Source organism: Ovis canadensis, chromosome 21 (genome assembly GCF_042477335.2).
Source record: "Ovis canadensis isolate MfBH-ARS-UI-01 breed Bighorn chromosome 21, ARS-UI_OviCan_v2, whole genome shotgun sequence".
Taxonomy (NCBI): Eukaryota; Metazoa; Chordata; class Mammalia; order Artiodactyla; family Bovidae; genus Ovis; species Ovis canadensis.
Genome location: NC_091265.1, coordinates 24,652,018 through 24,666,824, shown reverse-complemented (window position 1 = coordinate 24,666,824; position 14,807 = coordinate 24,652,018). Strand labels below are relative to the sequence as shown.

Below are 14,807 nucleotides of genomic sequence, written 5' to 3'. Positions count from 1 at the left end.
AGGCAGCAAGGCCGAGGCAGCCCTTGTGAGCTGAGCTGAAGTATGTTGAATATTTGATATATGAACCCAGTGTGAATGGTGCTCCCAGGGGCTTAACAACACAAAAGCGAGGGAAAGAGCAAAATCAAAAGGCACGTCCATAGTCCCTGGAGATATATCATTAACTCTACTTGTAGAATTAGAGGTTTCATAAAATGATTTCTCTCTCTGAAAATGGGGCCCCTCATAAAGCATGGGTTTACTGCTCAATTTCTGCACATTCAACCACAAAAAGTGGCTCTACTCAGGGAAAAAAGTCTTCTCTCGCACGCTTTGATCTAGACAGCTTCTCCTCCACCACCTTCATCTGCCAGCTCCGCCTCTGCACAGTGTCGGTTCTGACAGCGCAGTCAGAGGAAGTGTTAGCACCCCTCTCTCCAGCTCCCACAGCACTAGTACAGATGCTTCTCATCACACCAACCTTCTGAACTGAAACTGTCTGCTTCCAAACTGCTGCCTACCCCCAGCCCTCTTACACGTAAGCTCCCCGAAGGCAAGCGTGTTCGCCACTGAGGTTCCCCTGCCTAAAATACAACAGGGGCTCAGCAAATCTTTAATGAATAAATTTAATAAATAAACAAATGAGTTGTGGGAGAATTACACAAATTTAGAGGGTGACAAGAAGGCATCCAGCAATCTTTCAAATTCCCTCCAAGATTCTGATTCTGACAGAGCCAGTAGGTATGAGCACAGCCCATCAGAGGGCCACAGCAAGGAATGCCTCGCCAACCCGTTTAGTAGAGTCAATTCTATGGTTTTTTCAGTAGTCATGTATGGATGTGAGAGTTGGACCATAAAGAAGGCTGAGCATGCAAGAATTGATGCTTTCAAACTGTGGTGTTGGAGAAGACTCTTGAGAGTCCCTTGGACTGCAAGGAGATCCAACCAGTCCATCCTAAAGGAAATCAGTCCTGAATATTCATTGGAAGGACTGATGCTGAAGCTGAAATTCCAATACTTTGGCCACCTGATGGGAAGACCTGACTCATTTGAAAAGACCCTGATGCTGGAAAGATTGAAGGTGGGAGGAGAAGGGCGCAGCACAGAATGATGGTTAGTATCACTGACTCAATGGACATGAATCTGAGCAGACTCCAGGAGACAGTGAAGGACAGAGGAGCCTGGTGGGCTGCTATCCATGGGGTCACAAAGAGTCAGACGCAACTTAGCGACTAAATAACAACTACAAAATTAAACGAGTCAGTACAAACCCTGGCACAATGTATATCCAAAAAATCCTAGCTCTTATCATTACGACTTGGGTTCCTTCCACAAGGCATTTTACTATTGAAAGAAATGCAGTATAATATGAATCTGGGTTGGAATCTTCAACACTCTCTTTAGAAGCCAGAGAAAGAAGGGGTGGGAACCGTCTACTGTGAATGAAGACCAGCGCTACTGAAGTCTGAGGGAACTCAGCAGCCTTTGTCTCATGGGAAACGTCACTGCAGAGCTCAACAACCCAGAGGATGCTGCCCTGTGTGGAGGCTGGCTCCTCCTACTGTTTCCTGAAAGGCCAAGGCAAACTAAAGGTCCAGTAGGGTCTGCCTCCTCCAGAGCTTCACACCACAGGGCAGTGTGTTCCAGGACCATTATGCTCTGGGCTTTGTAGACCACTCCCAAACAATGATACAGAATCCAGACAAAACACTTTCAAAAAAAAAATAATATTCTCAAGTTGCTAATCATTCAACTCTATCCCCTCTGGTCCCTCTGGCTTTCAATATCACTTTTAAAAGCAACTGCAGCTCTGATTTTCTCTTATTCAAACTTCCTCAAAAGCTGATGATCTTTCCACCAAAACTCCCTCTCCTCAAATGACTGAGTACATTTCACTTTCTACTGTGTCCTTTTGGTAGGAACTCTGTTTCCACCAGGCTGCCAGGCAACCGTCTGGGTACAGAATGAATGTGTGCTTTTAACCGCTGACCCTGGCACCCCCAATCATAGGCTCTCCCTCAGATTTTCATCACACAGTCACAGAGCATCTTTTGTGCTCTGCATCAGAGAGGCAGTGGGCCACCACCCCAAAGGACTTCCCAATGTACTTTCTACACATCAAAGTGAAGGTCTGGAAGCTGACTATAACCACGTCTTTGCAAACAAAAGTGCTGCACACCAGTGACCCCTCTGCAATAGCCGCAAAAATCAAAAGGCCTCCCCACAGTCCCTCTCTATAAGCCTGGCATTTGGAAAGAAGAGAATAGATGATGAAAGAAATCTTTGGTAGAAATGACACAAATGCAAACTAAAATAAAGCCATAATCCCCAGAGTCCCCAAAGGCCCAAGCAGATCAAGAGACACTAGAAACAGAGGCTGGAGATGAGCCCTGAAAACGTCTCCACAGAAACTCTGTATAGAGAGTTCAGATGTAGACTGACTTGGACGCCATTTGGTCCACGTCTGAGCCAGACGACGTGTATTTCTGTGTGGGATCTGCCCCCCAGTGCCGCTGCTTACAGACTCTAGCTACTGTTGTTTACAACTGTTTTTAGAACAGGTGGCAGGTTCCCTGTTAACATTTTATTACATGAATCTAAACATATTGCCTCTAGAAGATAACTGATTATACATGCAGGCAAATCTTGAAATAGGACTATTTGGGAGGGATTTCTGGGCTTCCCTGATGGCTCAGATGGTAAAGAATCTGCCCGCAACGCATGAGACCCAGATTAGATCCCTGGGTCGGAAAGATCCTCTTGAGAAGGGAAGGGCAACCCACTCCAGTATTCTTGCCTGGAGAATTCCACAGACAGAGGAGACTAACAGGTTACAGTCAGACAGGACTGAGTGATTAGCATACACACACACACACAGATTTCTATAGGATTAGAATGCCACCCTTGTGTTACAGATAGGTCAACTTCCAAAAGTTGGTCCAAATGTTATTTACTTGGTTCTAGAAACTCAATTTCCAACAGAAACTGTAGCCTAAATTTGAAAAGACAATAAACCATTAAAGAAAATTATATAGAGGAAATAAATCTCTCATAATTCCATTGCCCTAACATGATCATTTTTACACATTCAGTTCCACGTCTTTTTACAGAGCTACGTCTTTTTACAGTAATGCACATAGGTATAGATTCCACTTAGTATTTTGCATTAAGCATTCACAAACATAAGTCAATACTTCTGAAATCTTCATAATGATCAAATGCTAATCTCATACATAATATACTATCTTTGGAGGTCAATTCAACTATTTATAACAACGCATTTATAAGAAAAGACTTTCTGGGCATTAGATTTGTTTTTCAGGAGTAGCAAACCTCCCTGAGCTTCTGGCACACCACCCACACTTCCTTGATTCCTGACCCCTGAGATACACAGCAGTTCCTGGTATGACGTCTTACGCCATCTGCGATGCTGCAACAAAACACCACAAACTGAGTGATTTTGTTGTTGTTGATCAGTTGCTAAGTCATGTCTGACTCTTTTCATGCCAGGCTTCTCTGTCCATCACCATCTCCCAGAGTTTGTTCAAACTCATGTCCATTGAGTCAGTGATGCCATCCAACCATCTCACCCTCTGTCTTCCCCTTCTCCTCCTGCCCTCAATCTTTCCCAGCATCAGGTCTTTCCCAATGAGTCAGCTCTTTGGAAAGTACTAGAGCTTCAGCATCAGTGGAGCCCCAGGGCAGCCAACAGCAGCGGTGAGGCTGGGGTGCCCTCCCCTCCTGGGCGTCCTCCAACATCAGTTCCAGCCTTCCCCATATCCCCTGCCCAGACACTCCAGCAGGGCCTTTGTCTCAACCCCTAGCCTCATGTTGACTGATACCCAATGGCCGGTGAAGGTTTAAACACTCAATGAGGACCAGAAGTGGGACAGCCAGGCCCGTCATCCAGCTATGCTGAGTGGCCGAAGGGCATGTCCCTGCTGTTTAGGGCCTGACAAAACCCGGTCCACTGCAGAAGGGAATGGCAAACCACTTCAGGATTCTTGCTTTGAGAACTCCATGAACAGTATGAAAATGATGGCTTATACAACAGAAATTTACTTCTCACAGTAAAGACCAAGTCTAAGACCAAAGTGTAGCTGATTCAGTTCCTGCTGAGGATCATCTTCCTGGCTTGCAGATGGCCATTTTCTGCACATGGCAGAAAGGGAGAAGGGGTTCCCTCCTGTTTCTTTGATAGAAGCACAAAGCCCATCATGAGGGCGCCACTCTTGTGATCTAATTACCTCCCAAAGGCCCCAGCATCAAACACCATCGCATTTAGGGGTAAGGCTTCATTCACCCTGTGGATGGGAGGGGTGGGGGTCCATAACATGGTAAGCCTTGTCTTCAGCAGGGAGGCTGCAGCATGCGGGGCTCAGAGAAGTTCAGAGCAGGGACGGGGGCTTTCAGGATGGGAGCTGTAGGAAGCTGGAGATGCTGACTGAAGCTGGGTTTTCCTATCTCTGGGCTACTCCCTACACATCCTGCTTTGTTTTTTAGGGTGGGTCTCAAGAATGTCTCCATCCATCTCTGGCTTCAAGTCACCACCTGTGTCTCCTAAATAGAGTTTCTTTTTTCCCCAGGCTTGGTTTAATGCTGGTGAACCTGGAAATAACAAAGGGTGAACATGTGTGTTGTGCTTCCCCAGTCTGGATGGTAAGTGGACCTCTGGGTACTCTAAGGGTTGATGTCAGACTAACCTACATTCCAGATGCAGGTGATCTTGGGCATATAAACCCACGGGGGGCAGGGGGGGTGCTGGGGAGGAAAAGCCCCAGAGGAAAAGAAGGGGGGCTTTGGTGAGGAGGAGGGGAAAGGGAAGGGGCCTCAGCAGATGCCTCCCTGAATGATTCACTCATCCAATAACCCTTCACTGGGTAACAAACACTAGACCAAGAACTGTTCTAAGTACCTTGGATACATCGATGAATGAATAAGAAAAAAGTCTCTGTCTGAACAGAGCTTGGGGGGACACACAATTGATAAACCACAGACATGATATGAAAATTAAACAGTATCTTTGAGACCCCATGGACTGTAGCCCACCAGGCTCCCGGGTCTATGGGATTCTCCAGGCAAGAATACTGGAGTGGGTAGCCATTCCCTTCTCCAGGCGATCTTCCCAACCCAGGGATCAAACCCAAGTCTCCTGCACAGCAGGCAGATGCTTTACCATCTGAGCCACCAGGGAAGCCAAATAGTATCTTCAGTTCAGTTCAGTTCAGTCGCTCAGTTATGTCCGACTCTTTGCGACCCCATGAATCACAGCACGCCAGGCCTCCCTGTCCATCACCAACTCCCAGAGTTCACTCAAACTCATGTCCATCGAGTTGGTGATGCCATCTAGCCATCTCATTCTCTGTCATCGCCTTCTCCTCCTGCCCCCAATCCCTCCCAGCATCAGAGTCTTTTCCAATGAGTCAACTCTTTGCATCAGGTGGCCAAAGTATTAGAGTTTCAGCTTTAGCATCAGTTCTTCCAAAGAACACCCAGGACTGGTCTCCTTTAGGATTGACTGGTTGGATCTCCTCGCAGTCCAAGGGACTCTCAAGAGTCTACTCCAACACCACAGTTCAAAAGCATCAATTCTTCAGCGCTCAGCTTTCTTCACAGTCCAACTCTCGCATCCATACATGACCACTGGAAAAACCATAGCCTTGACTAGATGGACTTTTGTTGGCAAAGTAATATCTCTGCTTTTCAATATGCTATCTGGGTTGGTCATAACTTTTCTTCCAAGGAGTAAGTGTCTTTTAATTTCATGGCTGCAATCACCATCTGCAGTGATTTTGGAGCCCCCCCAAAATAAAGTCTGACACTGTTTCCACTGTTTCCCCATCTATTTCCCATGAAGTGATGGGACCGGATGTCATGATCTTCGTTTTCTGAATGTTGAGCTTTAAGCCAACTTTTTCACTCGTTAGGAAGGATCAAATACTATGGAGGAAAAGTAGATCATGTGAAGGGGACCAAGAAAGTTGAAAGGACTGTTCACAGCTTCCCATGGGGTGGTCTGAGTAGGTCTCACTGAGAAAGTAAGAAGCCTTGAAGAAGGTGAGGGAGTTAATCACATGGCTATGCAGGGGCTGTGTGTTCTAGAAGAGGAACAACTAGGGCAAAGAGCCCAAGTAGGAGCATACTTGGAGTATCCGAGGCCTGCTTGGTTTGGGCAGTGAGACTGAGAAGTAGGAGAAGAGGTCAGACAGGGTCAAATCATGCAGGACATGGTAAGAACTTTGACTCTGCAGAGTTTTGAGCAGAGGCGTGATGTGATCAAACTTTGTTTTAAAAGGATCACACTGGCTGTTGTGGGGAAGATAAACAAGAGAAACAGAACAATACCAGCTACGGTATCCTCAGATACGCAGATGACACCACCCTTATAGAAGAGCCTCTTGATGAAAGTGAAAGAGGAGTGTGAAAAAGTTGGCTTAAAACTCAACATTCAGAAAACTAAGATCATGGCATCCGGTCCCATCATTTCATGGCAAATAGATGGGGAAACAATGGAAACCGTGAGAGACTTTAGTTTTGGGGGCTCCAAAGTCACTGCAGATGGTGACTGCAGCCATGAAATTAAGACGCTTGCTCCTTGAAAGAAAAGCCATGACCAATCTAGATAGCATGTTAAAAAGCAGAGACATTACTTTACCAACAAAGGTCCATCTAGTCAAAGCTGTGGTTTTTCCAGTAGTCATGTATGGATGTGAGAGTTGGGCTATAAAGAAAGCTAAGCACCAAAGAACTGATGCTTTTGAACTGTGGTGTTGGAGAGGATGCTTGAGAGTTTCTTGGACTGCGAGGCGATCCAACCAGTCAATCCTAAAGGAAATCAGTGCTGAATGTTCATTGGAAGAACTGATGCTGAAGCTGAAACTCCAATACTTTGGCCACCTAATGTGAATAACTGACTCATTGGAAAGGACCCTGATGCTGGGAAAGACTGAAGGCGGGAGGAGAAGGGGATGACAGAGGATGAGATGGTTGGCTGGTATCGCTGATGCAATGGACATGAACTGACTGAACTGAACCAGCTAGGGGGCGCTGTAATCATCCAGCAGAGAAATGGCAGCGCCTTAGGTCAGTGGCAGAGAAGGCAGTGGCACCCCACTCCAGTACTCTTGCCTGGAAAATATCATGTACGGAGGAGCCTGGTAGGCTGCAGTCCACGGGGTCGCTGAGGGTGGGACACGACTGAGCGACTTCACTTCCACTTTTCACTTTCATACATTAGAGAAGGAAATGGCAACCCACTCCAGTGTTCTTGCCTGGAGAATCCCAGGGATGGGGGAGCCTGGTGGGCTGCCGGCTGTGAGGATGCACAGAGTCGGACACAACTGAAGTGACTTAGCAGTAGGTCAGTGGGGGGGCCCGTGGTGAAGCAGAGGCTGGATTCCAGATGTGGTCTGGAGACAGAGCAGCAGGACTACCCGGTGAATTGGACATGGGGTCTGAAAGAGAGTGGTCAAGGACATGTGCACAGTTTTAGCCTCTCAAAGTGTGGTTAACAGACACAGAGAAGGAGATTGAAAGGAGCAGGACTAGAAGTCGGAAACCCATGAGAAGGCTTCTGCCTAATCTAGACACAAGACAATGACGGTATGAACAAGGCTGCTGGTAGAGGAGATGTAGAGAAACTGATGGATTTTAAAGGCTGGGATAAAACTGTTAGTAAATCAAGTTAAAATTTCAGATAAGCATTTTGTATCCCTTTCCCTAATATCCATTCATTCTTTCTTTAATGGTGTAGAATTTTAGCAGGATATATGGGTGACAATGGCACCCCACTCCAGTACTCTTGCCTGGAAAATCCCATGGACGGAGGAGCCTGATAGGCTGCAGTCCATGGGGTCGCACAGAGCTGGACACAACTGAAGCGACTTAGCAGTAGCAGTAGCTAAAGATTACGTTTCCCTGGTTCTCCTGCAGCTATAACCAACTCTGGCCAATTGGATGTGAATGAAAGTGATATTTGCAATGTCCAAATTCCGCTAATTCCCCTGCACACTTGCTTCTGTATAGAATAAATGGTAGAGACGAGAGCAACTATCCCGGACGATGAAAAGGAAGATAAACACTGAGGATGGCTGAGCAACAAAATCAAGCCACGTATCAACGTGCTCATCATTTCCTACCCAGGCTTGTTTATGAGAGAAACACACTTTCATCTTGGTTAAGCCTCCGAGTCAGGGGCTTGTTTTGTTAAAGTTGCCTAACTTTTAGCCTAATGAATATAAGTTCTTTTAGCTGTTTCAAGCACAAAGCCCTAACACCAAATGTTATCAATCCCAGGAAGCCAGGATAGTATTTGACAGGGAAGGATTTCATTCCAACCCGCCTCTGCTCGTTTGTTCTTAAAATATCTGAACAGGGCTTGAGCTTCAATGCCCTGAGTCACTGCACAGGAGGCACATGGCCAGAACAAACTGCTGCTCATGGAACTGATGTTTACTTAATATCACACTGCTTCTTTATTGAAGAAGCTCAACCCAACATCACATCAGAATCAGAGGTCTCAAGAAGACATATTATGGCATCTGCCTCTGGAACAGAAAACAGCATCTCCAAGAAACCTCTACAACCCAATCATCACCTCCTGATTGATCAATGAGCCAAGCGTGTGAGGACAGACTCCCCCCAACTCAAAGGAGGCAAGATCAAATTCTAAACTGGCACGGAACAAAAACATCCTTCAGCCAAAGGCAGAGCCTAACTGTGCGGGAGTCTAAGAAGTCACCACTGCATACGGCAGGGATGGAGCTGAAACCTGTGCATGTAGCACCACAGCACAGCCCCCAGGGCTTCCATGCCCACTAATCTAAATGCATGGAGTCCATGTGGGAAGACGGCCCCCATGCCCTGCATTTTGGAGGGCCCACTGCATGAAATGCACTGGTCCATTATCAGTGACTGGACCAAGAACCCTTCATTCATTCTTTTCCTGATCATCAAGCTCAAGAGATTAAAAAAAAACAATGCAGAGAATCAACAGTTGACTCCCCTTCCCACCATGGCTGTGGAGCATCCCATTAGATGGGTGTACTGTAAATTGCTGAGCCATTCACTGGTTAATGCACATCTGGGTTGTCTCCAGACTTGGGCTATCCTTCGTAAAGCTATTATAAGCAAACAAAAAGAAAAAACTGCAGAGAAGCAGGTGAAGGTTCAGTGGAAGCACATGATAAAAATCATTGCTGGCGTGTGGGTCAAAGGAGGAGGTTGACCCAGCCTGGGAAATATCACACCCCTGCAGTGAAATGCCCTGAAGTCTGGGAAGATCAAGATCAAGTAGGTGGATTTCCTCCCAACGGGCTACTTGTAAACATGTCTCCAGGCAACCAGAGCATTGGGCTAACTGTAAAGCAGTGACATTAAGACTCGTAAAGTTGAGAGGAAAGGGGTTAGGACTCGGTTGAGATCGTCCAAAGAGCAAATATTTATTGAGCATGTCAAGTCAGATGTAGAGTATTGTGTGAGAAGACAGTTTCTGTCCTCAAGGTGCTCAGGGTCTAGGATGGAAGTTACACCACCAGCCAAGATAGCAGGCCGCTCAACACCAAAAGGAAACACACACGGCGTAAGAAGACAAATGGGCCCAGACTAGCGTGGGGCGTGGGGACAGCACAGCCCTTCCCAAGAGGCCAGAGGTAAGCGGAGGCAGCAGTGCTGCGGGGGCTCACTTGCCACGTGAATAGGATGGAGGGGATTCCACCTACGAAGACAGCCTATGAAATGGGGTTGATCACTTCCCATTTCATGTAGGTAAAATATTGCTGATATTCTGTAATGTGTAATCAAAGATTCACTCTGTTGCCACAATCATCTACATGGAGAACAGAAGAAGTCACTATGTAAATTTTAGAAGAAAGGTACAATATTGTTGTCTTAAAAAAGGAAATAGAAATTGAAGTATTGGTGAATCAGAAGATCTAGACCCCTGTAGGGAACTCAGAATCATCTAGTTCCAATTGTTCTCATAGTGAATATGTCCAAGTCACCCAAACCTGATGTGAATGAGAACTGTCATTGTGATTCAGCGGACTGAAAATCAGAAGGTGGGCATCTTCTGCCCACCTCTGCAACCACTGACAATCTCTGTGGCTTTCTTTCAAGCGAGAAATTGCTTGACTTTCTCACCCTGTCTCTTCATCTAAAAATAAGAGGCTGGATGAAAACAACAATTTTAATAACAGTTGTCATTTAAAAATGACAGTCCACAGCTAAAGTTGGCATTTCACATGGTGACTTGGTATAATACTTATATTTATTAAATTTGAATACATTTACTATTCCTTAATTCTATTGTAACTAATTTCTTTGGAAAAAAAAAAAAAAGCTGGTTAGAGCCACAAGATAATTCCATGTCTCATAGGTTGCGACTGGAAGTTTGAACAATTTCAGGCTAGGCCATATCTAAGGGACCTTCCCACCCTGATTCTGGAACTTGTCAAAATGGTCATCTAATATTTAGTGCCTTACAGTTTTCCAAAATGATTTCCCAGGACTCTCCCGGGATCCTCATAGCAGTGGTGTGATATAGGCAGAAGGTCTAAGGCGAGTCATCACAGATCACAAGGCGAGATTACGACAGCACTGGGGCCAGACCCTGTGCCTGCACAATGGCAGCGATGCCCACCCTGTTCAGTAGCTCTTCTCTAGGGGAATTCCATCTCCTGATGACCCCGGCCCTCAAGCTTCACCTTAAATGCCTCGCCCACAAAGCACATGTTCCAAGACCGTAATGTTAGTCTTCATGGTCACGCCCTTGTTACAGCCTTCAGGAACTGCCCAGTGCCAGCCACAAATGCGGGAAACTTGGTCCCTGCCCTGGAGGAGCTCTGAGTCTAGCAGAAAAGAAATCCACCCACAGGGCTGCCCACTAAGGATGTCTCCCTTTCAAAGCCACCCTTTTCTTGTTTTCTTAGTGATAATCTCAGTGGTTCTGTTGAACTCAGCAAGTCTCCCCACCTGGCTGATGGAAAGTGTCAAGCTTTCAAGCCTTCCCGGGAGACTGCCCAAGCGCTGGACATCAGCAGGACAGTGAGAGGGTGGCACCCCAGGAGGAAATGTGGGGCAGTGCCCAGTGTTGCTTCCTCCGTGGTCTCCCTTCCCTCCCCAAGGGCAAATGGGGGAGGCCACAGGCTCTCTCAGCATCACCCTAGATACTCTTCTCAGCCCAGGCTAGCATCAGCTGACTTCAAGGATATACAAAAACTCTTTAACTTCATGAAAAGGTCAGGTCCCTAGATTTATGAATAATGTCCCATTTATCCTACTTAGTAGGAAAAAAAATTATATCAGGGACAAAGGACAAGGGCAAGAATGCTTTCAGGAAACCATAAACCTAAGGCTAAAAAAAAAAAGACATTCAAGTCCTTCTTTCATTTTTTTTTTTAAACTATTCATAAAAATTCAGGGCTAATTCAAATACGCTAGTCCTTCTAAAGCTATTATTGTTAAAGCAGTCGGAGTCAGTAGTGGGAATTTATTATTTTGCTTTCAGCACCTACCCTTCCTCCCTCTGATGACAATACACAGATTTGCTTGGGGAGGGGAGGGGTTGGGACACTTCCCCTTTATTCTAAACCAGCTGGTATGGGTACCCCTAACCTAAACTCCATCTTTAAATTCAGGGGTGAACGCTGACTGACTTAAGTCATAGTGATTGGTTTGAGAGTAGAAGGGAGTCCAATTAGAGTCCATGGGACAGAAAGACTCCTTTCCTGAGCCTTCGGAGAGAGTGTCCTTTCTCTTCTACAGGCGCCACCAGGAGCGAGTGCCTTTCAATCTCTGGATGGTGAGATGGGAGAACAGGAGGCGGCGGCCTGTGGCAGAACGGGGTGAGAGACTCCCCCGGAGGGAACCTGAAGATGCAGTGGACAACGCAATAGCCGAGCAGGCAGCCGGAGAGCCTGCATCTGTAAGGACGCGATCTGGACTGCTGAGTCAAACTTCCCTGCAGTGCTTTCTTCCTCTGGACATTCAGTTACAGAAGGCTTTTATTCGCTAGGCTAGTTTGAGTTTCCTAACACCTGCCAACAAAGTAAGTCGTAGTTGGTAAAACACCTTACCTATCCCAAAGTAGTAATACACAAAGGATTTAGGGTTTCTTGGAGGGGGGAGCAGGGACCATAGTGTGACAGGTGGAGGTTCAGAGAGAAATTTTCTTTCTTAGCTTCTTCTATTAATTCTGCAGGAAACAATACTTAGCATCTAGATAATTGTTCCTATTTCTCAAAAACACATTTTCCACAACTATTTCCTCACTTGAATTTCACAATCCTGATTCAAAGAAATTATGAAGAATTTTTTTTGGCAGTAACTGCTTCTTTACCTAGCACTTTATATACTGTCAAAATCAAATTCAGGAATTCATCTGATTGTCACAAAGGTGAATGTGGTAGGGATGGTGGGTCTGTCATAACATCCACTTTAAGCTGGAGAAAGTGGAACCTCAGAGAAATTAAATGAGAGGTCCAAGTTAATATGAGGCGGTGTTGGGAGACAGGCTTTAAACCCAGGCCTCTCGATTTTAACACCAATGGTACTAAACTCCACTCCCAGAAACAGATGTGTGTGCCCTTAAGCACCGTGTCAGCAGTGGGCTGAATCTGACCCAAGCACCAGAGATCCAGACCCAGATTTCAGTGGCAGAGTCAGAGCTAACTAGCTGGTGACCTTGGTCACCAAAAGAAGCTTTTCTTTTGTCTTGTTTTCTCATTTGTAAAGGGAAAGGTTTGAATTAGGATCTCTGAGGCCTTTTCAAGGTCTGAATGTTCCATAATTCTAGACTTTCTTGTGCCGGCTCAAATGAAAAATCTTTTTCTCAGAATAATTAGAACCTTAGCTGATATTTGTTCTCATTGGGTGTCAAGGACTGAGCTAAGAACGCTATCTCTGTTTTCTCTTTAAATCTCACAACCCTCCCGACCCAACTGTTTCGCTTTTACAGATAAGGAAACTTGGATGGCCAGAGGTTCAATGAACTGCCCCAAATCAACAGAATCAGCAAGCATCAAGGCGAGATCTGACTCCAAGTCCGAATGGTTAAGAAAATCTCAACCCAGTCTATAGTTGTTCGTGAAGAAATCAGGCTTCCGCATTATTGGTGACCTCTTTGCAAGCAGAAGAGGGGCGCTAAAAAGCCAAACCGAGTTACACCAAGCTTCCCCTGGAAGGGCGTCTGGGAGGATCCTCCCGGGGCCCCGGGGGCGGGGCGCCCATCCCGCCAGCCCCGGGAGAGCGGCTTGGGCCCTCCTACCCTCTCCCGGTTACCTTGTTGAGATGCGGGTTCCTGGTGACATCGTACCCCCGCTTCTTCAGCGGCACGGGGCGCGCCGGGCGGGCCTTGGAGTGGCAGCCTCGGGCGGGAGCGGGGGTCGGCCAGCTCCGGACAGCGCCGCAGGCCCGGCCGGGCCGGAGAGTCAGCCGCGCGCCGGTGCCCAGCGCGGCGCCCATGGTCCTGGCGCAGACCTGGCACGGGGAGACACCAAGGTCAGGGGGCCCTTCGGGCCGGCCAGGACCCGCGCGCGGCCAGGCACGCGTGCGCGGGGAGAGGGCGGGGGTCCCGCCGGGGCGCAGGCGCCCCCCCTCCCCCGCGGCCCCCCGTGCGGCTCTCGCGGCTCAGCGGCGAGGCTCAGGCCTGGGTGAGCCGGGCCGAAGCGAAAGCAAGCTCAGGAAGCAGATACGGTGCGGGCGGCAGCCCGCGCCTCGCCCGCCTCCATCCCCGCAGAGAGGCAGCGGCGACCCAGCAGCGAGGAGGGTCCCCAAACCTCCTAGTCCGCTCGATGGCGCGCCTCGGTCTCCCCGGCTTCTCCAGCCTACCTGTGCTGCGCCGGGAGCCGCTGTCTATGCGGCCCCGCTGCGGGGCAGGCGGGGCGAGACGCTGCGGGGCCGTTATTCGTCTCCTGCCAATGGCTGGACCGCGCCGGCGGCCGCGAGAGCGCGGAAGCGGGTGCGCCCTGCGAGGCGAGTCCCCAAACCTCTGCGCGCCGCGCGGGGCTTCCCCGGGGGCGCCGCACAGCCGCGTTCGCTTGCCTCCGCGCCGACTATAAAGGAAGCTCAGGATGCGCTGCGAGCCGCTCTGTCTTGACAAGGCGAGCGCACAAAGTGGGCTCAGCGTTTAGGTGTCAGTGGACCTTCTTACAGCCCCAGCATTTGGTCCAGGAGGCCCCTGGCTTCCCGACAAGGAGTTAAAACCCTCAGGCACCCATCTCTGAGCTGCACTGGATTGCCAAGTATATAGCCATTAGCCTCATGTGGCTCTATACCCTTAAACAAGCTACTTTAAATGGAATAATATTTAAACTCTAGTTCCTTAGGCGCACTAGCCACGTGTCACGAGCTCAAGAGCCACCTGTCCATAGTAGCTTTGGGCCTTACAGAGGAGCCTGGCAGGCTACAGTTCGTGGGGTCGCAGAATCGGACACGACTGGGGGACTCAGCACAGCACAGCACAGATACAGAACATTTCCATCTTTGTAGAAAGTTCTAGCGGACAGCGCTAATACAGGGTCACCAGTTACTAAGACATGAATTATTGGGAGCAGATAAGAACCTTGGGCGTCTGTCTCAGTCCTGAATTAATGGTAGATGTTTTCCACTCAGTAACCAGCAAGTCCCTCTTTAACACGAACTTTTCAGTGGGTGTGCAGTAAAACCCAGACTCTCTTTGGTGCTCACGTGTTATCCTGTAGTTATCCTGGCTGCTGCGACTTCCTTTTTACTCTTGTCTCCGTCTCTCTGAGCTCTAGCCACACAGACTCCTCCTCCCTGTGTTTCCGCCTGGGGCCAGCTCCCTGACACCTCAGGGCCTTTGCACTTGC

At 48.0% G+C, this 14,807-nt stretch overlaps 1 protein-coding gene across 4 annotated transcripts in view; it reads right to left on the bottom strand.

Moving 5' to 3' along the window:
• The window catches only part of ME3 (malic enzyme 3), a 235,287-nt gene extending 220,826 nt beyond the window's left edge, over positions 1-14,461 (bottom strand). For 2 of the 4 annotated variants that reach the window (XM_069564842.1, XM_069564844.1), the window contains exons 1-2: positions 13,807-14,461; positions 13,258-13,455 (exon numbers count right to left, since the gene is read on the bottom strand). In XM_069564842.1, coding sequence (XP_069420943.1) covers positions 13,258-13,440 — 183 coding nt within the window. In that variant the 5' untranslated portion in view covers positions 13,441-13,455; positions 13,807-14,461. Of the gene's footprint in view, positions 1-13,257; positions 13,456-13,754 lie in introns of all 4 variants that reach the window. The other 2 variants (XM_069564843.1, XM_069564845.1) reach the window with 2 other exon arrangements.
• Positions 14,462-14,807: the final 346 nt, after the last annotated feature.